Source organism: Protopterus annectens, chromosome 9.part0, assembly GCF_019279795.1.
Source record: "Protopterus annectens isolate FY-2018-M chromosome 9.part0, PAN1.0, whole genome shotgun sequence".
NCBI lineage: Eukaryota > Metazoa > Chordata > Ceratodontiformes > Protopteridae > Protopterus > Protopterus annectens.
In genome coordinates this window covers 608256442-608284190 of record NC_056743.1, presented here as the reverse complement: position 1 = coordinate 608284190, position 27749 = coordinate 608256442, and the positions used below count along the sequence as shown (strand labels likewise).

Here is a 27749-nt window from a genome sequence, read left to right as displayed (position 1 = left end):
GGGGGAAGCAGTATCTGCCAGTAGCCCTTTGTCAAGTCATATTGTTAAGTAGCTTGCTTTTCCTAGTTTCTCTGTCAGTTCATGGATTCTGAGCAAGAGACAGCTATCAAACTTTGAAATGCTGTTAGTTTTTCCAAAGTAATTACAGAATGTGATACCTCTATCAAGTTTAGGAAATATTTCTACTGGGCTTTTCCATTCACTGCATGACTTCTCTGTTTCACCTAATTTAATAGTCTTCTGACTGTCTTCTCTAATCAGCTGTTGTTGTGGCTGAGGTACTCTGTAAGGTTTCAGTCTAAGCTTTACTCTGGGTGATGTCCCTATGTTATGTTTTATCAGTCTGGGTCTCCCTGACATCCTTTAGAATGCTCCTTTATTTATTAACAGAAAATTCTGCTATTTTCTGATTTTCTTTTTTGACAAGGATTATTAAAATGTTATATATTATATATTGCCTGGTCTGTGATATGAAACTCAGTCTGCAGTTTAACCACATAGCTTTTCTGCTTTTTTTCCTTGACTTTCATATCTTAATGAGACAGATGTGCTGTATAATTATCTTTCCTGGTCGTTTAATATTGTGGTTGCATTTTGCCATTTAGTTATCTGAAACTGGCCTGGCTGGTTTGCCAAAAATATGGTGATGGACAGGTTGACAGACGAGATGAGACAGGAGTCTCCGTGGACTATGATGTTTGCAGATGACATTGTGATCTGTAGTGAGAGTAGGGAACAGGTGGAGGAGACCCTGGAGAGATGGAGATATGCTCTAGAGAGAAGAGGAATGAAGGTCAGCAGGACTAAGACAGAATATGTGTGTGTGAATGAGAGGGAGGATAGAGGAATGGTGAAGTTGCAAGGAAAAGAGGTGGCGAAGGTGGATGAGTTTAAATACTTGGGGTCAATAGTTCAGAGTAATGGTGAGTGTGGAAGAGAAGTGAAGAAGAGAGTACAGGCAGGATGGAGTGGGTGGAGAAGAATGTCAGGAGTGATTTGTGACAGACGAGTACCAGTAAGTGTGAAAGGGAAGGTCTACAAGAGGGTAGTGAGACCAGCTATGTTATATGGGTTGGAGATAGTGGCATAGACAAAAAGGCAGGAGTTAGAGCTGGATGTGGCAGAGTTAAATATGTTAAGTTTTGCACTAGATGTGGCGAGGGTGGACAGGATCAGGAATAAGTATATTAGAGGGTCAGCCCAGGTTGGAAGGTTTGGAGACAAAGTCAGAGAGGCAAGATTACGTTGGTTTGGACATGTGCTGAGGAGGGATGCTGAGTATATTGTTAAAAAGATGCTAAGGATGAAGCTACCAGGTAACAGGAAAAGAGGAAGGCCTAAGATAAGGTTTATGGATGTGGTGAGAGAAGACATGCAGGTGGTTGGTGTGACAGAGCAAGATGCAGAGGACAGGAAGAAATGGAAACAGATGATCTGCTGTGGTGACCCCTAAAGGGAACAGCCAAAAGAATATGATGATGATGATGTTTTCTATCAAGTGTATTAATACCCGATCCCCTGGGGTAAATTCTCTTACGTTGCTTGTTATTATAAACTTATTGTTGCACAACTTCAGCTTTCTTCATGTACTCATTTACTACAGTCAGCACCAGATTCAGCCTGTTTTCTAACATAATGTAATGTTCTATCATACTTTTAAATGGTGTCTTCTCTTTTTCCAAAGTAGCTCTAGCAATATTAAACAGACCTCTGTGATACTAACCTTACAATAATTCAAATTCAGATGGGGTAAAGCCATTTGAAGGTTATGGCAACTCTCACGTTGCAAATATTAAGTAAACAGCTTTTCCGGTCCTTGCTATCTATTTTACCTTTTTTAAAATGGACTTCAGTGTTTTACTGAGCCTCTCAACTACACTATCAGTCTGTGGATGATGCACTGATGCTTTTAACTGCTTAATCCTAGATGATGCAATACCCTTGACTGAAGGGGTGTGCATTGGTCAGTCAGTATCTCTTTAAGGATATCCACTTTGAAAAGTAACAGCACCAGTTCTCTGTCAGTAGCATAAACATTAGCCTTGTGTAACAATACAGCATAGGGAAATTTTATAGCACTGTTTGTTATTACTAGTATGTAGTGATATTGTTTGATATTACTAGTGGCCCCACATCTATACTAATATATTCGTATGGTACATCTGTACTAAGCATTGCTCAGAGGACTCTTCAATCTAGAATGAGATTCCGGTTTCTGATAGTCTGCACAAGAAACTCAGAATTTTCCTATTTCTTCCATTATGCATGGGTAATAAAATCTGGCTACCACTGTTACCCTAGTTTCATCTATATCCCAGAAGCATGGTTAGGGTGGGAAAAATGGGAGGCTGCCTCAGGTGTTAAGTAGTGTGATCTGCAGGTTTTGATGATGCAGAAGTACTGTACCCACATTCAAAAATGAATGTCATTGTTGCATTTGTAGCCATGACTGAAGTATTGAAGCCCTTAGTGTGAGGTAATTCAACTGTTGCAAGCTGCTTGTCACTGCCTGTTTCATTTGTAGCAAGAAGTATGTCAGAGTTTTTTTCTCTGACCCATCAACTTTGAGTGGGGGATGTACTAGTTTGGGGAAATGCACATGACACCAGATAACACAGCTAAGCTTCTACCATCCTCAGATGGCTTCCTAATATATGACTTTCGGCTAACCTCATTATTAGTATCTCATAAGGTGTGGGCACTAATAATTAATAACATTTCCTCTCGGTCTATACTTTCTGTATATAAGAGATAATTTTTTAACTCAAAGTAAAGGAAAGAGTTAATGGGAACTGTGATTCCTCACCAACTCTCTGCCAGTAATCAAGGAGCCTCAATCCTCATCACTGGTACCAGTGGGGGACGTTCATTGGGAGGATAACAGGTACAGACACAGTATTTCCAGATGCAGCTCTCAGCATCAAGTGCAATTTCCCTTAAGAGCACACAGAGACCACAGTCAGTCCAGGGCTGGTTTCTCCTTCCTTCTCCAGATCCCCAATAAGACTCTTCACTGGCACAACTATAGAGTTGAGATCTCAGCTGAGTGTCCAAGTTACGGCCTCCAGCACCCTCCCTGTCCAACCAATGCTTTGTGTCCCTGGCAAACTAACTGACAAACACACACTCTCTGAGATTGGATACACACACACACACACACACACACACACACACACACACACACACACACCTGGGAAAGGCTAGCACAGGTTTACTAGCTATGCCTCCTTCTGCCCAGACTATAAGATAGTTATGACTGCCACCAGACACTCCTGCCAGCTACCATAAGGCTCTTCTAGGGGTACCCAATGTACTGAGTGAAATTAATATTAAGACAAATGGTAGTTTGACCAAGAACAAAGTTATTAGGAGTGGCCGACACAGTGTCATCAAATAAATATACAGGTACTCTCAAAACGTATACATCTCTACAAAGATCAGCCACAATGAAAGGTTTAAATACATTTAATAACAAATAATAAAAGAACAAGGCAATACTAAATATCTGTTCACATCAGTGTTCAAAATCACGGGAAATATTTAAAACAATATTAAAGGACAGACCCAGACAAATAAAGAAAAACAATATCTAAACTAAGCTTCACTATATTCCTGACTGAATCTAAGAGAATTATACTATCTCCTAATAATGTAATTTAATAGAGCAAGGCAGATGATGTTGTAAATGGTCCTTCTTGTTGTCAGGCCCAAGACAGAATACAGAATGCTCAGTCTCACTAAGAGACTTTTTAAAATAATATCTGAAATATTACTTCTGGAATAGCTTGCTGAATGACATCACTTCTGGTCATTTGACTTTTAGTTCCAATGCAAACCCCCTTTCCTGGAAGCTGGCAGGATTTAGCACCTACCTGTAACAATACACACACAAAGGTTGTTGCTCAGATCTATGGCAGGCGCTGGAAGTCATAAAACAATTTCATATCTCCACGCTTCCAGAGTAGCAATTAGTTCACCCCAAAGACAATACAGAAAGCTTCCTAGTACAGACTGTGCATCTCTTGCTACAGTTCTAATACATTCATACACAAGCATATTGCATAAATCAGTTTGATATTCACAAATGACATAATTATTTATAAAATTCCAGCTAGCTGTACCTCTTATTGTCACAGGAACATCTTGTTCACTATTTGCCTCTATAACCTTAGTACTATTCTCTCTTGTTTTACATAAGGTTTCATGTTCTCGTGTTCGTTTGCATTTAATTTATCCAATTTATCTCTAGGCTTGCTAATTCAGAATTACTTTATTCTCTAACTTGTATTGATGTGGAAAGCATAGCTTCTTCTCCCAAGATGACAAAAGAACTCCTATTATATCTTCCTTTGCAAAGGATAGCTAGACAAGTCTCCATTAGCATTAGTTTCTCTACTATCTGTACAAATCACTTGATTGTTTTCTTTTTTGTAACTTTGTCTTTCTGTACAACAGAAATGGGTTGAAAACTCTGCTCTTGTCTACCTGTTGGACTTTTTGTACTCACTACCATTTCTTTTCTCGGAGAGTCCCTCCTTCTATTTCTACCCACTGTGTTTCTGTTCTGAGACTTTTGTTTCATGCTTTTTACTTTGGATGTGTTTTATCATTTAGTTGCTGTGCTGACATCTCATACAATATCAGGTTTCCTTTGATCTATCATTGAGACAAGTTTATGTGAGCACACAGGATCCTTTTAACTGTCTAACCATAACAGACATCTAACCCCTTTTGTTGCTTCTATGCCAAATCTCTCTTCCTGTTTTGATTTTGAGTCTCTATACGTGTGTTACTGTCCATCTCATTCTTATACCGAATGGGCATATCAGATTGTTGCTCTAGTCTCTAGCTCCTTCTTATTATGTATGTCAGTCATCCATACAGTGTCTAGAGATGCCTACACTTCCCATTTCTTCCAAACTGCTTTAAGTTGAAGAAAATCTTTTCCTACTATAGCACAGTGAGCTATGTCAAGAACCACAGCTATGGGATGCAAAAGCGTTTCAGAACTGCTTCAACTTCCACATGTATGGCTGGATGGTTCTCTTTTTTAACATGGCATGAATAGATATCACTTTCACCTTTTCTTTTTAATAGCTGTATGCCATCATACACAGAATCTATCTTTTAAAACAGAATATACTTTATTTACTTATAATACAATAACAGAAGGCTAACAACAATTTTGGCTGCAATTTTATTGCATTCCATAGAATAATTGAATTTGCAGCATGCATATCAGTTTTTACATTACTAATACTGGTTTTCAGTATTAGTGAAACAATCTAGCATTGTTACCCCTCCTTCCATATCTGAAACAAGTACTTCATACTTTTTATTTGACAGAAGATTAGACAGACATTTCTTCTTACAAGTTTAAACTTGAATCAGACAGTTTAGTTTTAAACAATGTGCCATCGGTTAAGCATTTTAAAGTTACTAACTTGTCAGAGTTCCTGGAAATATTCTACAATATCCACTTTCTCACATTACTAAGTAATTCTGTTTTAAATCTGTCTACTATACCTCTCAAGTATTCCTAATTTTCATCAATGTCTCTAATTTTGGCACAAAACGTAGCTCTGTCCCTCCTATACCCTCCTAAAACTAGAAATTTTGGATGAAAAGGTATGGGATTGTATTTGATAAATAATGACAATAATTTGAGTCAGACTTTTTTTACTTCGGAAAATACATGTTAAGTCATATTTTCATATCCTTTCCATGTAGCAGGTTAAAAGTTCTAATAATATAAAAAGTGTTACTGATTATTTCTGGATTTGTCCCTGATTCTGGGGGTAAGCAGATGAGAGCAATACTGCCTACTCCTAAAATTATGTCAATTTATATTATTACTATTAGGATAAAATCACAGCTTTATAGCATTTTTAAGTCAACAATCTGAACTTTTACTGGCTTGTTGGTATTAATGATCCATTTGTGAAATGTTACAGCATGCACTTAGAGGTTATCTCAACCTCAAAAAAATTTTCCTTTTAAGCTTTTTATATTCAGTCCCTTACATGTCCATTTAAGTTTACAGTGCTCCTCCTGTTAGCCAGAAAGAAAGAATTGTGGCCCAGTCTGACTTGTCCCACTGTTCTTGTGTTGCATGCCTTTCTAAAGCTCATCATCATAATATTTGCTTAATTTTTTGTGGCAGTTATAATTTTAAGGGCAGTAATTGAATCAACTGCACAAGCTTTAGATTAGTTTCTACCAGAGTCTTAAGGATTTTTTGGCATAATAAGGAGGGTTTCACATAATGGTTAAAGTCTTCACTTCATAGACACAAGGTAGAGAGTTTGATTCTGACCTCAGGCTAGCGGTGGGTTAGCATAAATAGTTAAGGTAGATAAAAGGTACAGGGTTTGATTTTGACTTCAGGTTATTGGCTAGGCTTAAAATGGCCAATCAGACTAGTGAGCCTAGTATTCACCTATGAACTATAAAGGCATTTAGTAATTATTCCATGTATGTAGGTGAAGGAAAGAAAACTTTTATGAGATCACTGAATATACACCAGCTAACATCAGCAAAATGTCTCTGGCATAAAATTATCAGAGGAAAATTTACCTCAAGTAGTCCATGTACTTGTCAGCAAAAGAATAAGTCCCTGGCCAAACAACTCATACACACACTGACTATTAAAAAAGGAATTCTGGATGTAGACGTGAAATAAACATGAAATAATCTACCTCAGTTGGCTTTTCATAATTCCAAATGTATTTATACTATTTACAGTACCTTTTTATGAAAATTTCACAACCCGCAGAAGTAGCTCCATCAAGTTTATTTCATAGTACCTCAGGACCATTCAGTCCTTCCAACAACCAGGCTGTAAAATGAAGGCAATGGCTACAGCCATTAACTAGACATTCCTTCCAGCTCCACAAAAAGACTTCTATGGAATTTACTTCTGACCACATCCTCAACAAGATCTGAGTAAGTCATCCAATGTCATGAACCATAAAGCTTAAGGGAGAGCCCTGATTTACCCCATGGTGATCCTCCTAGATGAGAAAGTAGCTTCCTGATTTCTCTCCCTTCCAGTCTAAAGCCTTTTAAACACCAGTGACTAGGCATTCAGTTTATTTTTATTCTAGCAAGGATGTTTAAATACCTCACTAATTTTGTCAGAACTTTAAGACATAAGAACAATTTAAAGGTATATTCCCCATTTCTATAGGCAAGTCATTATAATGCATGCATGTGTGTGTGTGTGCAGAATTCCTTATTATACATATTTTGTGCAGGGAGAAAGATTAGCACTTTTGCCTAGAATCAGATGTTTAGCTAAAAGGCAGATTATTGGGCATACTAGTCAGGCAAAATTGTCCCCATATATTATCAGAATCTATGTTTGTTTTTTTGTAAAAGTGGAAAGAAGTCTAGTATTGTTGCAAACCAAATTAATTAGAGCTCTATTCTAGATTAGTATGGATTACCATAAAACAGCACCTCTGTGGAATTTCCTGTTATGAGAGGTTGCCCTTTAACAAACAAATCAAACTGCAGAGATCATATTTCTATGCTCAGTGAAATACATTATTTTCAGTGATATTTATTTCTTGAAAAAAGGGCCTGATGCCTTGCTTTGTAAAGCTAATGTAATTCTGAATCAAAATGAAGATAGAATTCTGCATATCAATTACTGTTGTAATCAGAGAGAGTCTGGTTTTGTTTTTATTTTTGAATTTTGGCATACCTTTAGAAATTTCCTTCCACTATCAGCCCCCTTTATTTTGCCCTGTGGAGATAACTGAATTAAGGAAGTGTTTTTAGTGGCACTTCTTTTCTGGTAAAGAGTAAAGTATTCTGAGTGGTAATTTTATTCATTGCTGGGTACAATGTGCGGTCATCAAAATATGTGTATATATCCACTACAGATAGTTAATTATTAATTTATGTATTATACCTTTCTTATGTTTGAAAAATATTTTATATTATGGTTGTTTTAATTCATTTAGCATATTGCTAGTAGGATATGACATAATACTTCTGATCATGTGATTTTATGTGCAATTTAAAAAGCGGTTGTGATTATTTTAAGTATTTTCCTAATGAAGCTTATGCAAAAGGTTTTACATACATTGATAAATTGAGCATTACAGATAGCAATTGGTTCCAGAAAAACATTATACTAATATTCATATTTATACACATGCACACTCAAACAGTTGTGTAAACATGTATTTATCCATATATATCTATATACAACTATCTTCTGTGTATGTATATATATATATATATATATATATATATATATATGTGTGTGTGTGTGTGTATATTTGTGTATAAACATAAATATATATATAATATATATGCACACACACACATATATATATATATATATATATATATATATATATATATATATCGTATACATATATATATATATATATATATATATATATATATATATATAAATATATGGATATTTCCAAATCAGGAATGTCATGAAGATATTGTATCCAATCTATGCAATTTTTTATTGAATGTTATAATGTTAAAAACCAGTAATGAATATGGAGCATTTTCCCTGTGCATCAGCTGAAAATGAGTACTTTATGACCCAGTCAGACATTCCCAGTAAACAAATGTCAAGCAAAAACATACAATGTGTACACATGCACATACACACACACTGTTGTAAATAAATGTGTTAAAACTGTGTGTGTGTGTGTGTGTGTGTGTGTGTGTGGCAGCAGTTCACTAGAATGCTCGCTTTCTCAGACCACACTACTGAGTCTTAAAAAAGTGCACTAAAATGAAACAAACATAAGCAACATTTGACTACTTGTAAAGAATGTGCTCTTATGCGAGGCTGTATAACTAGTACTTTTGACAGCTGTACAGTATTTTACATAGTCCTCTGCATAACAGTATCCCAAGAAGCAAAGTGAGACTTCTTTTACAGTGTTTACTGTGTCCTCGTTACTCTACTGTTAGGTAGGTAGGCTGCTGACTGAAGCAGCATTGTTACTGGCCCATCAATGTGGAGGTATATTAAATGGTGTTAGTTGAAACACTAGGTGGAATAGTCACTGAAAATATTCATGACTGGCACAAAACTTTCTGCAGTGATGCTTGGGCACTTTAGATGAAATACTGAAAAAGTATCATATCTGACTACTCCTATGTCTACAGACACTGAAATCCAGACAGGTGTGGCAAATATCTTATTTTTAGGCCACTGATCAAAGAAAATGTGAGAAGGAGATGACACACTTTTCTTGATAGGTTGGATTACATACAGTCGTTAGGGGAAGGTATGGAACTAGGGTGTTGGGTGTCAGAATGCTAACACTGACTAATTGTGGTAAAGTATTTACACATAACTTAATGCTGTGATATGCACATTGAAATGAGAAAATATTAAATTGCACCACAGTGAACTCTAATTAAGGCAGTCAAACCCCAGGGTATATATGTATGCCAAGAGGGGAGCCCTTTGTGCTTAAATGTAGTATGCAGTCAAAATACCTCAAAGTACTTGCTGCATTTAAAGTCATAGAAGCCTCTTCTCAGCCTTTTGATGCTATTTGTGACAGAAAGAATTACTTTTCTTCATTAGCCTTTTTATTGTGTGCCCTAATTACCTCTTATTGCACATAGGTTTGTACCCTTGTTTATGCCAGTAGGCTGTAACATAAGAAAGAAAACACTTCCATTTCAACTAGGATCTGGGAAAATTTGTATGTACAGATTCCTTTGTCCTTGCTCCGTCTTTGCTGTGGATATTTATGAACAAATGAATGAGACAAAAAGAACATCTGATGTCCTGAATGGAATTCCATACTTGTCTAAGGAACGGATAATCACTAGCTCAGCATTTAATGTAAATGATGACAGAAGTGTGAGAAATGCTACAAGGGTATCAAAACATCCATGATTAGTATGAAAAAGTTTGAGTAAACCTGTACAGATGCAACCTGTATTCAGTCACCAGTGATTAAGAAATACATTCACATGTATAAAAATGCATCCTATGGCATCTGTAGAATAAAAAAATAGATCTATTTTTATTAATTTAACCTTGGTAATACAGAACAAAATAGTGCTTAATCATATTAGTAAATAGTAATCTATCTTTACCAATGTTGGCTGTATTGGTTTTGGTTTCTGACAGCTAGAGCAACAGATGTAGATAAATGTGCACACACACACACACACACACACACACACACACACACACACACACACACACACAAAAAAAAAAGTACAGAAAATGTTAAAAAAAGAAATTTAGTTTCATTGACTGTAACTTTCTCATTGTTTTTTTTAGTTTAGAGTATGGAGGATTGGGTCAACTAACTGATGGTGTAATTGGAAAGGATGATTTCAGGGAAACCAGGGAGTTGAGAGTCTGGCCAGGTTATGATTATGTGGGCTGGAAAAATGATACTACACGGCAAGGATTTGTGGAATTAGAGTTCGAATTCAACCGAATGAGGATGTTCAAATCTATGAAGGTATGTGTTGTATGAATTCTTTTTGCTGTCTCCACTGAAATATTCAAATCATATGCATAAAGAAGGCTATGAATTATATTGTGTTGGCTATAATTCTTTGACATATATAGATTCACCTTAATTTTTACAAGCTATAATGGCTACAAAAGTTAATGTACATTTTTCAGGTTCTGATTTCTTTAATTTGCTGTTTGTAAATTAGAAAATTAATTCATAATGAAATGGCCTTGGAATAAATGTCTGTGCTAGAACACTGTAGCATGTTCCATATCCAAAAGAAAGTAATTTGACAAGAAACCTGTACAAGTGATGTACATTTCATTTTAGAATAAAACTTTATTTCCAGAATGTATGACAGATGTTTTTTATTTACTAATGGAATATGCTGATTCTTATATAATTCTTTGCAGTCTCGACAGCCACTCTCAGTTCTAAGCTCTGCACTGCTGAACTAGAAATATACAATTCCAACCCTATTTTCCCCATTCATACTAACACTTCTCTTAATTAATGCCTATTTAAAAGTGTTTTGTCACTTAGACCTGCTTCTCCATGAAATAAGTATCTATTTTTGGGATACATTTTGATAACGAAGGAAAAAGAAAGGCGTGGAATATAATATTAAAGGAATTAAAACATGTTTGTGGTGTATGGAAAACATATAGATTAGCTTATAGGAGAAAAGTAATTTTGATTAATTTGGTATACCAAGTTTTGTTATGATTCCTAGAATGTAATAGAAGTTTTTGTTAGAAAGGGACGGCTTGCACCTGTCACCCTTAGGCTTTTGTATACTGGCCAAGGCTCTTGCCACCCCCATAGTGCCTTTTTTAGGCAAGGCTCAAAGGACAAACCCACCTCCATAGACAACCCAAAGATAGAAAAACTAAAGGTAATGCTACTCAATGCCAGAAGTCTAAACCTCAAGATGCACGCACTCGAGACTCTCCTCAGTATGGAGAAAATTGATGTCTGTGCAGTAACAGAAACCTGGTTCAAGGCTCCTGAGAGCACCCCAGCACTACCAGGTTATAACTCATACCATGCTTTCAGCCCCAAAACTCGGACAAGCACAAAAGGAGGGGGAGTATCTATATTCATCAAAGATACCTACACCTCCAGGTTAGTGGCACTGCACGAAGCATCGGAAACCATCCATGTGCAACTAACAGCGGGCAAAACTGCCTTTCAGTTTGTAGCTTGCTACAGAACACCCTCCCTATTACAGGAACCCCACTTGGCATTCCTGAGAACACTGGAGAATATGAAGGTCTCTCCAAACACTATGTTATTGGGTGACTTCAACTACCCAAACATTGACTGGGAAAACTACTCAAGCTCAAACACCCTCGCCCAATGGTTCCTTGAATTTATAAACTCTAATGCAATGGAACAACTGGTCACCACTCCCACAAGAGGGAACAACATATTGGACCTGGTCATCACCAACATAGGGACTCTATGTTCCACACCAGAGGTAAACCCCTCATTGGTAAGATCAGACCATAAACAAATTTCCCTGGACATCCATATCCCATCCCCACCCCCAGCCAAGGAAATCACTGTAAAGAATTTCTCAAAAGCCAACTTTGCACTTCTCAAGACTGAGGTGGATTCCTTCAAAGCCCTTGGGCCAGAGGATAATACAGCCCAATCCGCAGAATCCTTTACAAATGCATTCTATGAGCACCTGCAGGAATGCATGGATCGTGCTATCCCAAATAAAACCAAGACTCACTCCTCCAAAACAGGAGACCAGTCTGGTGGACCCTGGCCATAAATAAGCTATACAACAGAAGGAGGAAGCTACTACATGACAGAGCAAAATCCCAAAAAGGGAAGGCATCTCTGATCAGTATTAGCAAGAAACTTTGATCCCTCATAAAATCATCAAAGGCCAGTTTTGAAAAAAAAATTGCCCTAGACACTAAAGATAATCACAAGGCCTTCTTTAGTTATGTCAGGAACATGGGCGGAAACTCCCAGATATGCTCTGAATTGTTGCATAATGGTACAAAATATACCAAACCTACAGACATAGCCAACATCCTGGCAGACAGATTCAGTGCAAACTCCCCCCCCTTCCCCCCAAAGGAGCAAACGCCTATCCCAACTGATTGTAACCTCCCTGACATCACAGATGCACAGGTGAAAGCTGCCCTCTCCAAAGCAAAAAAACACAGCATCTATGGGACTGGACGGTGTCCCAGGCTGTGTCTTACACGAGCTCCAAGAAGAACTGAACCCTCACATTAAGTCACTGTTCAAACTTAGCCTTACTACAAGCCTTACTACAGGATATGTACCCAAAGAATGGCGTACAGCTACAGTGGTCCCACTCCACAAAGGTGGTGCCACAACGGACCCTGGAAACTATCGCCCCATGAGCCTGACTAGTCTGGTCTGTAAAGCTATGGAGCGTATTATCATGGAACTCATAAACAAAGACATTGGGATCCTCCAGACAGTGGACCCTACCCAATTTGTCTTTGTTAAGGGCAGATCTTGCCTCTTAAACCTAGTTGATTTCTTTGAAACAGTTACCAAAGCCATAGATGAGGGCAAGGTAGTCCACACAGCCTACCTGGACCTTGCAAAAGCCTTCGACACAATACCCACTCGGGCATCATAAATAAGCTTACCAGCTTAAATATCAACCCCTATATCACAAGATGGGTTGCAAACTGGCTCAGAGATAGAATCCAAATGGTCAGAATCGCAGGTGCCATGTCCGAATCCAAAACAGTTACAAGTGGCGTCCCACAGGGCTCAGTTCTGGGACCCCTCTTGTTCGGTTTATACTTCTCTGAGGTTCAGGCTAACATGGGGGGATTATGGCTGACAAAGTTCGCAGATGACTGCAAACTGGGGGCCATAATCAAATCTCCAGCTGACACAAGCATCCTCCAAAAGGGTCTCACAGAGACGGATTCTTTGTGCCAGAGCCACGGCATCAAGCTAAATGCTAAAAAGTGCATAGTCATCCACTTTGGGAAAAACAAGGTGCCCACAAATTACCACATAGGTGGTAATCCATTAAGTACGGAAGCAGTAATTAGAGATTTGGGGACCAACGTAGATAGTAATCTCTCCTTTGATAATCACGTTGCCAAAGTGGTTAGAAAGACCTTCTATATAGCCCACCTTATCATGAAAGGGTTCGCATCTAGATCAAGAGAGGTCATTGTGCCCCTCTACTTGTCACTCATCAGGCCCATAATTGAATACAATGCCCCTTTTGAGATGTACCTTACCCTTCACCTGCAGCAACTGGAGAGACCCCAAAAGTACCTCACCAAGAGGATCATGGGCTACAAACAGATGTCCTATGCAGCTCGACTGAAGAAACTCCAGCTCCACTCAGTTGCTTACCGCCTACTCAGAGGCGATCTATGCCTGACATACAAAGCCATGTCAAACCCAGAATTAATGGACATGCTCCACCTCAAAAAATCCAAGTCCCTTAGAGCTACACGCTCCAGGGACCTAAACCTCAGCACAAAAATAAACAGGACATGCTGGAGGGACAGATTCATTTCCCAGAGGCACCCCTCACTCTGGAATAGAATCCCAATTTTTGTTAGACATAGCCCCTCGCTGACCCTCTTCAAGCGAAATTTGGACGCGTGGATGGGAAATCGCAAATTCACCCCTGGGATCTCTCCCGTGTCCCTGCTAGACAGCAGAGGCACAGTAAACTAATCTTAAAAGGGTACCTTCTGTGACCTACTTTACAGAGGCATAGTAGGCTAATCTAATAGGGAGGCAAAAGCCAAATACACTCTGGCTATGCTTATAAATGCCCTAGAGCAGATAGCCTACTATCTACCTATGAACCTATGAACCTAAATATTTTTCTTCTTTAAATGGAGATCTAGATTAAACTCCGTTAAAAGATGTATGCTGCACATGACTAACGGAGGAGGAGGATTAGGATTGATTAATTTGTTAGTTTATGCTGCATCATTAAATTTATATAAGGTTTTGAAATCATTAAATGAAAAATGTGAAATTAGTAACAAACGTTTTTAAATAAGTATGAACATTTTTGGGCAACGATAAGAAGTAAGAAAAAAGTAGAAAAGTGTTCAACAGAAGATAAATACATGGGAAATAAAGACTGACGAACTGGAAGAAAAGAGAAAAATATGCTACAAAAATATTATGAGAAAATATTATTTAGTTAACACATGGGAAAATAATCCAGAGAAAAAAAAATCAAAGCAATTTAAAAAGAAATAAATGGTGGTGTCACAGTGTTGAATGTCAGGATTTTTTTTTATGAAGATTGGGAATAAAAAAATACTAGTAAAAGCAATAAAGCTTGTTTAAAGAAAAGGGAAATAGTCTGTATTATGTTGAAGAAAAAGAAACAACAGAAATGAGAGAGTTAAAGAAATTATGGAATAAATTACATATATATTATTTTAAGAATAACAAACCAGTAAAACACCAGGTGTAAGTGCCCAGGATGGATCCAGTGCTGAATTCAAAACTTTCACCTGTGGTTTTTTAATTTCAAGAGGACCAATGACTTCCCTCTAAAAACAAAATCTGTTCATGGGGTCCCACTGATCCATAATCAGTAGTAGTTGTGTACTTAATCCACCCGAATGCAATGCAACAACATTCAACAGATATTGTTCTTTAAGTGAAGTTATTGTTCCACAATTGTTCCACTTGGAATTAATATGCCACAGGTGAACGTTTTATATTCAGCATTGGAGCCATCATGGGCACTATTCACCTGGTGTTTTACTGGTTTGTTATTTAGTTTTTAATCCAGGATTTTGCAGTTTCTTTTTGATTGTTTGTATTGTTTTAAGAATTATGACAGTATAAATGTGGATATGATTGACTATGGTTGCTATAAGAATACAAGTAAAAAAAAGAAATGGTTATTGTTTTACATAGTATGGGTATTATGGAATGAAAGGATTAATGAAATTTTGTTTAATGGAAACTGGATATTATCATTATTATTAAAAAGGATTGGATTATGGTTATGGAAAAAGGACTGGGGTTGAAGAAAGAAACGTAAATATGAGCAATAGGTTGAAATGTAAATGAAAACTAGACAATTGTATAAATTTGTAAAAAAAAATATACACACATATATATATATATATATATATATATATGTATGTATATAGATAGATATATAGATAGATATAGATAGATAGCTTTGCTATCAAATTATAGAAAATCAAAGCATTTTGTTTTCCATATTTGGTAGTAAAGAAATGTCAGAAATGATAACCATGGAATTGACAGTTGAACACTGCTATTCCAATGTCGAAAGTCCATGTTACTAGTAATGTTTTTGCAAGCCCTCTTGTGCCACCCACACCCCCTGCATATTGTATATTCCAACATAGATATCACACTACAGTGAGGGAAAGGGTAAATTTCCCGATCCCAACTGCAATCTGTTATCAGGACATGGATCCCATATTAGCAGATGCATACTACCATTCGCTAATGTGGATTTGAACATTTCCAGATCGGCATTATGGAAATTAGAACGCCCACACTCGACCATCCCTGTTTTGTGTAAGTGCCATTCCATATTTTGATAGTAAATCATATCTATCTATATATATATATATATATATATATATATATATATATATATATATACACACATAGATAGATAATCCATAGATATTTGTAAATAGGTATGTAATGTAAAAGATGTAAATAAATAAAGGACCTCTACTCTTTTTGATAATTGCCATGGGATCTTTTGCATGCATCTTAGCTACCATCATCTCAAGCAGATGGGGCCTTAATTTAACTTTTTGTCCAAGGGATGGCACACTTATGCTGCTCTGTATTATCAGCAACTGATTTTCCTGGTGTGGGAAGAGAACCCACAGCCTTTTGCATCAAAGGTAAATGTGTTACATGTACTGAAACTGTTAAAGTAAGCTTAAGTTATTTAACTCATCTTATGTGAGGTTTTGAAGGAGAGTAGACACTGTTATTATCACACAGACACTAGTCAGTGCTAACTATAACTGTGGGTCAGAGACTGAGCCAGTGCTAACTATAACTGTGGGTCAGACACTGAGTTCTCTGGGTATATGTTGTTTAGGAATGACAGAAGAGAGAAGGTGTTATTATGGTTTTTGTAAAACAGGGCAACAACTAAGATGTCAAAAAAGATTAACACCAGCCCACAAAGGGGAAGCAGCATCAGATTTTTGTTGAAGTGCCCTGAAGTTATACCAGTAGTAGTGCTGGAATTCTGATGGTTTAATGCAGTGTATTGGCCTGGTCTCAGACACATCAAAGGTGGATGATGGCAGTAAGTAAGAGAGAGTGAGAGAGTAAAGGAGTGCGATATGAGGAATAAGGGTACACTTGTGAGAATCTGAATCTGGTAGAAGGAGAGTGGGAGGCTCAGAGATCCAGGGCAGTTTAGTGACTAACAGAAGACCTTATCAGGTAAGTACAAGTAGGTGTGCTGTACCCGACATGCTGCTGAGCAGGATGTGGCTAGGAAAACTATTGTGTTTGGAGGTAGTATTGAAACTGAGGATCTGAGTTGCTGTACTATTGTAAGTAAAGACACAGAGAGCTTTGGTAAGAAAAATAATGTCAGAATTAAGGAAAATCTCTTCTCAGTGCAGGGCTTTGTTTTGGGACCAACAATCTGTAGTATATTTGTTTCAGCCCATAGGTAAGGAAACAACAAATCTTTAATACTGATAAAGATGGCAACAGTGTTGAATGGAGGAAAGCATGTAAGAAATGATTTGGAAAGGTGAGCCAATGGACATTCAGTGATTTGGAAACTTATGCGGCCAGTGACTTAACCTTTGCTCAGCATGTGTCTGATGTTGTAAATAAGTCCTTCTATATTTACACACCTGATAAAGAAAGGGATTTTGTCTAGATATAGGGATGTCATTGTCCCCCTTTACTCAGCCCTCATTATACCAGTCATTGAATATAATGCCCCCCTTTGGCATGTACCTGTCGAGACACATGCAATAACTGGAGCTTCCACAGAGAACTTACTAAAAGGATACAAGGCCCAAACAACATATCTTAAATGGACTGACTCAAAGCCCTGTCACTATACTCGGTACAGATTGCTTAGAGGTGGCCTGTGTCTGGCATACAAGGCATCCTCTGGCCTAATACTTTTAGATTTGCTGCTTATCAGCAAGTCAGACGGCACCAGAAATACTCTGTCTAGAGATAGAAAACTTCTTCTGCAACATCGACTGAACAGTTTGGAGGGACAGATATGTCTTGCAGAGGATACTGCTGATCTGGAACAGGCTCCCACATCAACATAAAACAAAAGTTCACCACTCTCCATATTCAAGTGCAACTTGTTTCTAGGGATGGAAAGCAGAAAATTTAAATCAGAACTGTCCCTGTAGTACTAATGGATAGAAGCAGCTCTTAAATGTGTGTATCCCATGCAAGTGTCCCCTTAAATTATTTATGGTCGGATGATCCCAGTTATTCTCATTAGGGGTAATATATAATTATTGACCGATCTGTAACCATGTCGGGTAGGTTAATTCAAACACAAAAAAGGAAACTGGCTAGGCTTAAAATGGGCCTCAAGGACAGCTAGCCTAGTACTTAGTTAAGAACCTATAGACAGAAAACTGGCTATTGAGGTTCATTGTAGACAAGTGATAGCTACTACTCCTGGGTCACAGAAACCCTGCTATCAAGGACCAGGTGAAGTAATTGGAACTGACAGCAAAAGAGCATGAAGAGAGTATGGGAGTTTTGAGCTCTACTTGATTAAACTGACCACAGAGTAACAGGACAATGACAGAAGCATACAGAAAGCTGAGGTTTTTCATCCAGGAACCATACTCTAGAGGAAGTCCTGTCACTCTGCATTGTGGCTGCCACCAGGAAACCAGGCTCCAGAAACTGAATTTTCATAGCATGAGGTGTATTGCCAGGGAACTTTATTCCAGAGGTAAAACTTTCACTTTGCATGAGGTGCATAATCAGGAAATCAGACTCCAGAGGAAGCCTCCTCACTCTGCCTTGTGATGTATCACTAGGGAACCAGACTCTGAGGTACTACTTGCATTCTTCTGGATCCTGCTCACACTGCCCCATGAATTCTGGCTACAGTTTTGACAACCATAAAAGAAGGACGTTAGAGTGCTAGAAGGGCTCCAGAGAAAAGTCACAATTAAAGAACATGGAGTGGGGCAGCATAAAACCAGTTAAAACTAGAGACAACAAGAATTAGATCTCGTGTAAACCAGAAGTGGTGAACTGCTAAAATGGCTGCAGAAAAGGAGTCTGCAAAGACTTTCAAGAGGGCATATGACTGGGGAATGGGAAGGATGGGGGAGAGGTAGAATTTTAGATCCACTTATTGGATAAACTGGATGTAAAGATGCTTTGGTCTAAAAACAGGAACACAATTTTAAATTAAGACTCAAACCTGGACAGACTGGATTACAACTCTGACTTTGTACCACAAAGTTGTTAAAGCAGTAGGGAGCTGGTCATGATGCTGAAACCTCTTCTCTCCCTGATAAAAACATGCCATACAAGAGTAATCAAATGGAGATAGAGGAAGTGTTTCAACACATTTTTTTCCCAGTTGCAGGACCAGACCCTGCCTTCCATAAAACAATGCATCAAGTAAGTATACAAAGGAGAAAAAGTGTGCGTCTGTATTTGGACCAGAGCATTTGCTTTTGTAACATTTAATTTGATCTCTAGTTTAAAATGGAGCATGTCCATCCTTCTCAGCAGAAGTTTCTCATCTCCAAAGTTTTGAAAATTCCATTAATCTTCAATTCAAGTATTATATAAATTCCACTGTACTGCATAGATACTGCTTGTGCCTAGGGTTGCCAGATTTCTTTGTGGCTAAAACCGGACTAAGGTCACGCCCCTCGCATCACCCATAACTCCACCCATTCCCACCCACTCTCCCATCGATGCCACACCCATTTTGTGACATCACTGTGACATCAGCTGATGGGAACACCCTCTTTTTCTGTTCCGGATGCCTGCTTTCAGCCGATTTACTATGCTTTTCTGTAAAAAAAGCATAGCAAATCAGCCAATTGTAACAAACACTGATAGTCTGTTTCTTTTTGTGAAACAGAAAAATGGAGTTTGTACAGTGTTTTCCCAATTTCCTGACTACCAGTCCAGAGCAGAGAATTGATTTGATTTGTGTGGCTATTCCAGACAAAAACAGATAAGTGGCATTGCGCATTGGCAGTGGCAACAGGGTGATTTCCAATTTCCCACCTATTGTTCAAAGACTCAACTTTATGCTTAAATAGGGCTAGCCTAGGAGAGGGTACCCAAAAGAAGATCTGTTTTGTCCTTGTAAAATACCATCTTAACAGCTGCAGAACTCACCTTTGGATACTCCAGCCACTGTCCTGCTTAAATTGCCATGTGCATTACATATTTGCATGCCTTTGGACTACTGTTATTGGTATCCAGAAAGAACTCTTAAGAAGCAAGCAAGAAAATACTACCGGCTGCTCAGGAGTAAAGAAAATCCTTGTAATGATAAATGTGAAACTGGCAATGTAAGCATTATACAAAAATGTTGATAGTAGATGTGACGATAGGAGGTACTGCCAGCCATGCCTGGTGAAGTAGGGCAGTGGATGTGTAACATTATGCCAACACAGCTAGCTGGAGTTTTGTAAAGAATTATATGTCATTTGTATATCAAACTGATTTGTACAGATGCTTGTGTTTAAACATGTGTTTGTAAAGTTGCTTATTTCAAAATGTATCAACAGTGTAGCCTGCAAATGTATCAACAGTGTAGCCTGCTGGAAAAAATGTACATGTATTATTGTAACTGAATTAAATGTATATCTTTTGATATACATGCATTCCAGCAGAACTACCATTGTTTGCTAGAGAATAGACATGGTGGATGGGAGTAACCCTAGCTGTTATCCTGGACTTCAGTAAGAAATCAAAAGATGGTCAATGAAAACTGTCAATCACAAAACAGTAAGCACTGCTACGTACTTCTTAGTTATTGATGCAGCAGACTAGGGCATGAAGTTCGAATTCAACTGACTGAATATAGCACGCTAAACAACTCCTTCACTGAACAGAGAATTCCTTACAAAAAAGACTGTGGAGGCACAAGAGCAAAATGTAGAATAGGGAGACTGCATTCATGTGACCCAATATCCATAAACATTACACATGCCCAAGCCAAAGTTTAGAGATGGACCACTGACAGACAACCCACTACAGATGGAAAGTTGTCCATACCACCAACCTCAGATGAATAAAAGATTCTGACTTTGACTCTCAAAATGTACAATAACCACAATGACTATTCAGAGGCTACCAAAATCGGGTGGTAACTACAGCAGGAGGACAGCCTGTCAACAAAGCCTGTCCATGTTAGTTCAATGAAACCAGAGGACTAAAAGGAGCACTACAGAGATCTGCATACGGAAATCAAATGCTCAGAATTAAGTGATACTACGCCATACACACATACATACACATACACATACATACACATACAGGGGGTGCCTATTGAAATTCTCACAACTGTGATCCTAGGGAATGCAGGCAAGGAAATACAAATGTGAGGGAAAACAGAGGCATGTCAAAGTAATCCTCTTACTCAGGGATATAGCAGTCTCAGAGTCAGTCTCTAAGTAACAGGGTACTGGGGGACTAGCCCCACTTTGAGTGGTATAGAGAGCAAAGATCTCCTGCAAAAATGCTTCAAGAGTGTATAAGCAAATTTCAGAATTTACTATTTTTTTAATTTATTTGTGGTGCTTGAATTCACATTTACCATTAGCAGCCTATAAATACACTAAACCCACACACACACACACTTGTACTTTATACATGTATTTCTCTCTCTCATATAGATTTTATAAATATAAATATATATATATATATATATATATATATATATATATATATATATATATAAAATACACACACAAACATGCAGTACTATATATATATATATATATATATATATATATATATATATATATATATATATATATACACACAGTACAGAGAAACTAGAAAGCAAACTGAATGAGTTAGGATACTGCTGCTGTAGAAACAATTTATAGGTTACTGGCTTGCCTAAGGGGAAGGAGGACAGTAGCACTTTATATTTCTCCAGAAAGTACTGGCATTCTGGCAATGTTTCTGAGGAATACTGTTAGAGATAGAATGTAAAGAACCATTATTCTCGGAGGAAAAAAAAATCTGGATTCACTATTCATTTACTGATGAAATAAATCTCATAAATAAATAAAAATACATTTTTTTGAAAAATGACTGCTGTATAACACAGACCACAGACATTTGTAGCTTCAAAATGTCACTTTCTCCACATTCACAAATAAACAGCACAAGCTAACAGAAGCAGTACTAAGGTGCACAGATCTCAAAAAGCACATCCAAACACAAGGAGATGACTAAGCACTCTGTAGACTGCAAAAAGTATTTAATATGAGCTGAAGGAGGTCTAAATTATGCTGAAACCAATTCTTTTGTCTACCCTATGTTGCTATAAAAGCCTTTTTTCCAGTCTACAAAGTGCTGGAGTTTTTGTTTTGAATTTGTTCACATTCCTCGTTGTACTTTATTTGGACCCATAAAGCAGTGACACACATCCACTGACTCATTTTTATTTTGGTTAAATTTCTCCAAATATTTTAGGTTTTTAATATCATGACAGCAATGGACCCCATTCCTATGTCACGGTATAATTAAAGTTCATGAAATTAGTATTGCTTCAGTCTTTGATATTACAAAAGGGCTATTCACAGTATCCACAATGTGCCCCAAATTGACTCCTGCAACTCATATTACTTTATATATTGGTAGCATATCTAAATACAACTTTAGATTATTTTTTATTACACCCATTGCTCCTACTACTATTGTAACTGTCTAGGTATCTTCCGCATTGCTGTCATGTCTGCCTGCAAATCCTGATATTTTATGACTCTCTCTGGACATGACACACTATAATTTCTAGGTGTAATAATTTCAATGCTAGTTTTGTCTTTTTCATGGACTACTATTTCTGGGTTTCTCACATCTATTTTCTGAACTGTTGGTAATGGGTGATCCCATGTGATGTACACTTCATCATTCTCTATAATACTTTGTAGTTCATATTTCCAATGCTTCTCAGCTACTTCTATATTGCAGTGCTTGCACAATCCCTGATGCAGCGATCTTACCACGTTGTTGTGCCTTTCAGTGTACAGGCTTTCTGCCATGAGTACATCGCACCCAGCAACAAGGTATGCCACTATTTCCAAAATATTTTTTTTTTTTTACAGAACGTACATTTGTTTGCTTCTCCCACATGTTTGATGGACTTTGTAAACATGTACATAATCCACTGTCCTAGGCTACCATTATTAACCTTTCATATCCTTTGGTTTCAACTCACCTCTTCTTAACCACTCTGGCTTCAAATCCTGGTCAACATGAGGTTGTTCCAGGAGATCTCTATACTTGCCACTATATTTATGGCTTATCCACCTTTTTTCCTTCACATCTGATCCTTCTCCTTGTATTATTTATTGTGTTTTTGGCACATTCAGTTGCTGCCTGATTTTTGTCAACCACTGATTTGATTTCCACACCCCATCCCATCCCTGGCACCAGAAGGCTTCTGCTAAGCTAATCAGAGAGCTCATCTTAGACTTCCTCTCATGTTTTAAAACTTTCACTATATTTGGATGTAATTATTTCAGCAGGTATGTATGCAGTCACACAACTGCAGATTTATACATGTAATCAGTTCCGAGAAGGCCCATACCTCCTTCAGAGCATGGAGCATATCACTTTTGTATGCACTGATTTTTATATATAATTTGATGTGTGAAACATTTTTCTTGTTTTGCTATCTAGCTGATCCAATACCTTTTGGGGCCAGTCAATCACACCAAAAGTGTATGTTAAAATGGGAACAAAAATTGGTTTATAGCTTGGACTTTCTTCCTAGATGCCCAGGTTATTTTCAATATTAGTTTTAGTATTCTGAAGTATTTCTTACTGAGTTTTATTCAGACATTCATATTTTATTGCCAGTCCTTCATCAATTCACAAATATTTACAAATGTCTTCCTGCTCATGTTCCTTTATATCAATTTCTTGTCCTAGACTAATATTTTCCTGGTACTGCAACTTTCCTGCTTTAAACGTTGCTTTTGCACATTTATCAAAACAGATGTCATTCTTGTATCATCTGAGAAAGTTTTAACCACTTGCAGTTGTGCTTTCAATTCCTCATCTGATGAACTAGTTTTAAGTCATCCACAAAAAGTAGATGAGAAGTCTTTAAGCAAGGCTATTTTCTCAAAGCCGAATTGTAATGAAGACCTAATCTGTTAAGAAACAGCTTAATGGGTTAAAAGCAAAACAAAACAGCAGTGGAGACAAAGAATCACCATGGAATGTCACCTTTTGAATGTTTATCCTTGGGATAATAATTTGCTCTTCATTGTGGCTTAATTGCTAAGTGATTTGCCACTATTTCATAGTCACTGTAATGCAACTGATCAATTCAGGGTGTACTTTATACATCTGTAAGCACTCCTTTATCCATTAATGTGGGTTGCTGTCAAATGCTTTTCTGTAATCTATCCATGCCATTCTTAAATTCCTCCCCTTTATACAGTTTTCCATTATGGCTTTATTTAGCAAAAGATGATCCTTGGGTCCATATGACTTCCTTTTGTTTTATTGCCACGACTGAGTTTTCTTCTAAATGATTATGAACTCTGTCTACATCAATTCCAGTATATAGTTTATACATCATCAGAAGGCAAGCTATTGGCCTAGACTTTTTAGGATGGCTTACAGGTTAACTCTTAAGGAGGAGTATCATTTTCCCATTGTTAACCAGGCTGGGGTCTATTCAGAATGTGCATTTATGTAATTCTAACTCAGAGCCAAATCTTTGTGTAAAGATGTTAATACTTTTAGCCAGAAGTTAGGTACTGCATCTGGACCTGGGGCTTTTCTTAACTTTATTTCAGTTTCTCGGGCAGTTACTTCATCTCATTTCATAACCCATACATTTGAACTCCTTACTGTCCCTTTTAAATTTTGTATCCATTCAGCGGCTTTGTTAGGTTTCACAGGGTCTTCATAATGAACCCAGCAAACTCCTAGCACAATAATACACCCTCTGTCCACACTACTATCCATATTAACCCCCCCACCCATATTCTTTCTTCTCTCTTTATTTTTCACCACACCACATAATATAATACCTACCCCTAGTAAATTTATACTGACTGCTAGCTAAACCACTAATGTTTACCCTTTAGTCCCCTGCTATTCATTTCATTCCTATCACCTCCTATGAATATATGAATATCTTCTTGAAATCCAATACCCATACTCTTTTAAGACTCTTAAGCAACTTAATAATTAATCTTATGAAGGATGGAGACATCCACCCCAACCCTGGCCCATCCACAACAGTTGACCCAAGCACACCATCTAACAAACCAATGTGTACTACCCTGATTGATAGACTTACAAACTCATTTCTGGTCTGTCATCTCAACATCAGAAGCTTAAACAACAAGATTCATAGCCTACATGGACTCTTAGCTGTTCACTCCCGTGATATCCTGTGCCTTACAGAAACCGGGCTAAAACCAATAACCAAAGATACATCCTTAGACTGGACCGGATCTCCAGGAAAGGTGGAGGGGTAGCTGTACTATGCAAGTCTACCCTAACAATGACAACTGACACCCAACAGCCACCCCAGTATGGCAAAGCAGAAATTCTCATCACCAAACTAATAATAAACAAAAATAAATGCAGATATATTGTCTGCATTTATATTCCACCCAGCAAGAATGATTATACTCTAGAAAATATCTTACATTAGCTAGCTTCTAACTATCCCCAGGAAACCATTGTCTTGGGGGACTAACATTGATTGGAACACCTGTTCCTCTGAAACTCCCTCCCATTTAAACCTCCACAGGTTTACTCAGATCATTGTCACCCCCGCCAGATTTAGCAAAAATAGAGTCAAAAATAGTATCCTTGATTGGATACTTATTAACAGCCACCCCAAAAGTACAAGTCAGGTACATTACACGATGATCTAGGTGATCACTGCCTTACCTATAGTATTAGGCTCAAAGGTGACATTCCCAACCAGCCCACCTACAAAACTATAAGAAACATCAGGAACTTTAACCTTGACAACTTCCAAAATGAACTCAAAGCATGTAATTGGAATGTCTTGAAATGACTCCCATTACAAGAAGCAGTTGAGTACTTCAATACCAGATTTCTGGCTATCCTTAACCACCATGCTCGTACCTGTACCATCCATGTAAAAGCCACAGTTGCACCGTGGCTATCTAAAGAAACAAAAAACAAAATTAAACTAAGAAACAACGCCTGGGCCAGGTGGCATGTTACCAAAGCCCCTATGGACCAAGTAAGATACCAGCAGCTAAGGAACCAGACCAAAAAATCTGTCATTCTAGACAAAAAAAATCACTACACCCTCTTACAACAAAAATATCAGCTAAAACCTCAAACGTTCTGGGCTGGTATTAACAATCTTCTCCACCCAGGCCATTCTGCCACTCCTACCCCATAAGTTGCCCTTGATAAATCCACTGTAGAAATTGCAAACAGCTTCAACTCCTTCTTTAATTAAACTGTCCAGTCTCTAGCTATCCATCTCACTCCATCTGGCACATCAAGCCCTGATCCACCCAGCACCCAACCCACCTTTACCTTTCAAACCATACCTACCAACCTGATCCAGACCTTACTCAAAAAGCTAAAACCTACTACACTTTCTGCCGACCACCTCCCAGCTGAATATCTTCAAAAAGCAGCTGATGCCATAGCACTTCCCATGTCTATTCTAATCAACAGATCCATCTCAGAAGGATCCATCCCAGCAATATGGAAAATATCACATGTTATACGTCTCATTAAAGGAGGAAGTTCCACAGAATTATCTAACTTTAGACCTATAGCCATTCTTTCACCACTAGCTAAAATCATGGAAAGATGCATATGCAAACAAATCATGCACTTTCTTATTCAAAACGGAAAGCTCGCCAACTCTCAGCACAGCTTTAGGCCATTCCACAATAACACCACAGCTCTTCTGTCTTTCTCTAATGTCATCAATCTTCATCATAACAACAAACTATCTTCAGCACTCTTCCTAGATCTCTCAAAAGCTTTTGATATGGTCAACCATCAGCTACTGCTCAATACCCCACAAACCATCGATTTAGACCAACATGTAATACAGTGGTTTCACTCCTACCTAAACGATAGACAGCAGGTTGTCTTATGGCAGAGCAAGCTGTCATCCCAACTTCCTCTAACCCTAGGAGTCCAACAGGGATCCATACTAGGTCCCCTTCTTTTCTCTATCTTTATCAGTGATCTGTACACCACCATCCCAGGAGCCACCTGCATCCAATATGCAGATGACTCAATGCTAATATGCTCCACCTCCTCTCTTACACAACTTCTAACCCTCACCCAGACCACTTTCAGCACAGTAGAAACATGGCTAGCTAATCGTCACCTGCTTCTAAATCCTAACAAAACCAAGCTACTACTTTTCTCCCCTAACCATAGAATTTCTCCACCTTCCTTCAACATCAAGTCTAGCAATGACACCATTATCTCCCCTGATGACCATACAAATCTTCTAGGCTTAATAATAGACAACAACCTTAAATTTGATAAACATGTCAATCACACTATTAAGTCTGTCAACAAAAAACTTGGCTCCCTGTACAGAGCCAAACCTTTCCTCAACCCCCTAGCTAGGGTAGATCTCAACAAATTATCAGGATGTTACAATTATATAGCCAGATTCGTTACTGGCATGGCTTTTAGGACCCACCATTTCAGAACCTCAAAGCACTGGGATGGCTAGCGTATCCTATCCTTCTACAGTTCAACCAGCTTATAGTAGCACATAAAATACTCCCATCAACCTGATACCCCTACCATCAAAAATATTCTCACCCCTCAGTGTCCCCAGGCCATTATGCTCAGCTGATAAACTAATGATACTGACCCAAAAATCCAACAACTCTGCAGGCGATGCTATATCTGCCAACTCAACCAGTAAAACCTGGAATCTACTCCCTACTACCATTACCAAGGAAACCTCACTACCCCTGTTTAAAAGAGAATTCAAAAATACCTCACATCTCATTGGCTGTGCTCTTGTTTTAAACCTAACAACTTCACTAATACATGTCTTGC

At 37.9% G+C, this 27749-nt stretch overlaps 1 protein-coding gene across 5 annotated transcripts in view; it reads left to right on the top strand.

Moving 5' to 3' along the window:
* Positions 1-27749, top strand: part of DDR1 (discoidin domain receptor tyrosine kinase 1) — a 1200914-nt gene that overhangs the window by 968102 nt on the left and 205063 nt on the right. For all 5 annotated transcript variants that reach the window (XM_044083163.1, XM_044083162.1, XM_044083159.1 and 2 more), the window contains one exon: positions 10289-10475. In XM_044083163.1, the coding sequence (XP_043939098.1) occupies positions 10289-10475 (187 nt within the window). The remainder of the gene's footprint in view (positions 1-10288; positions 10476-27749) is intronic.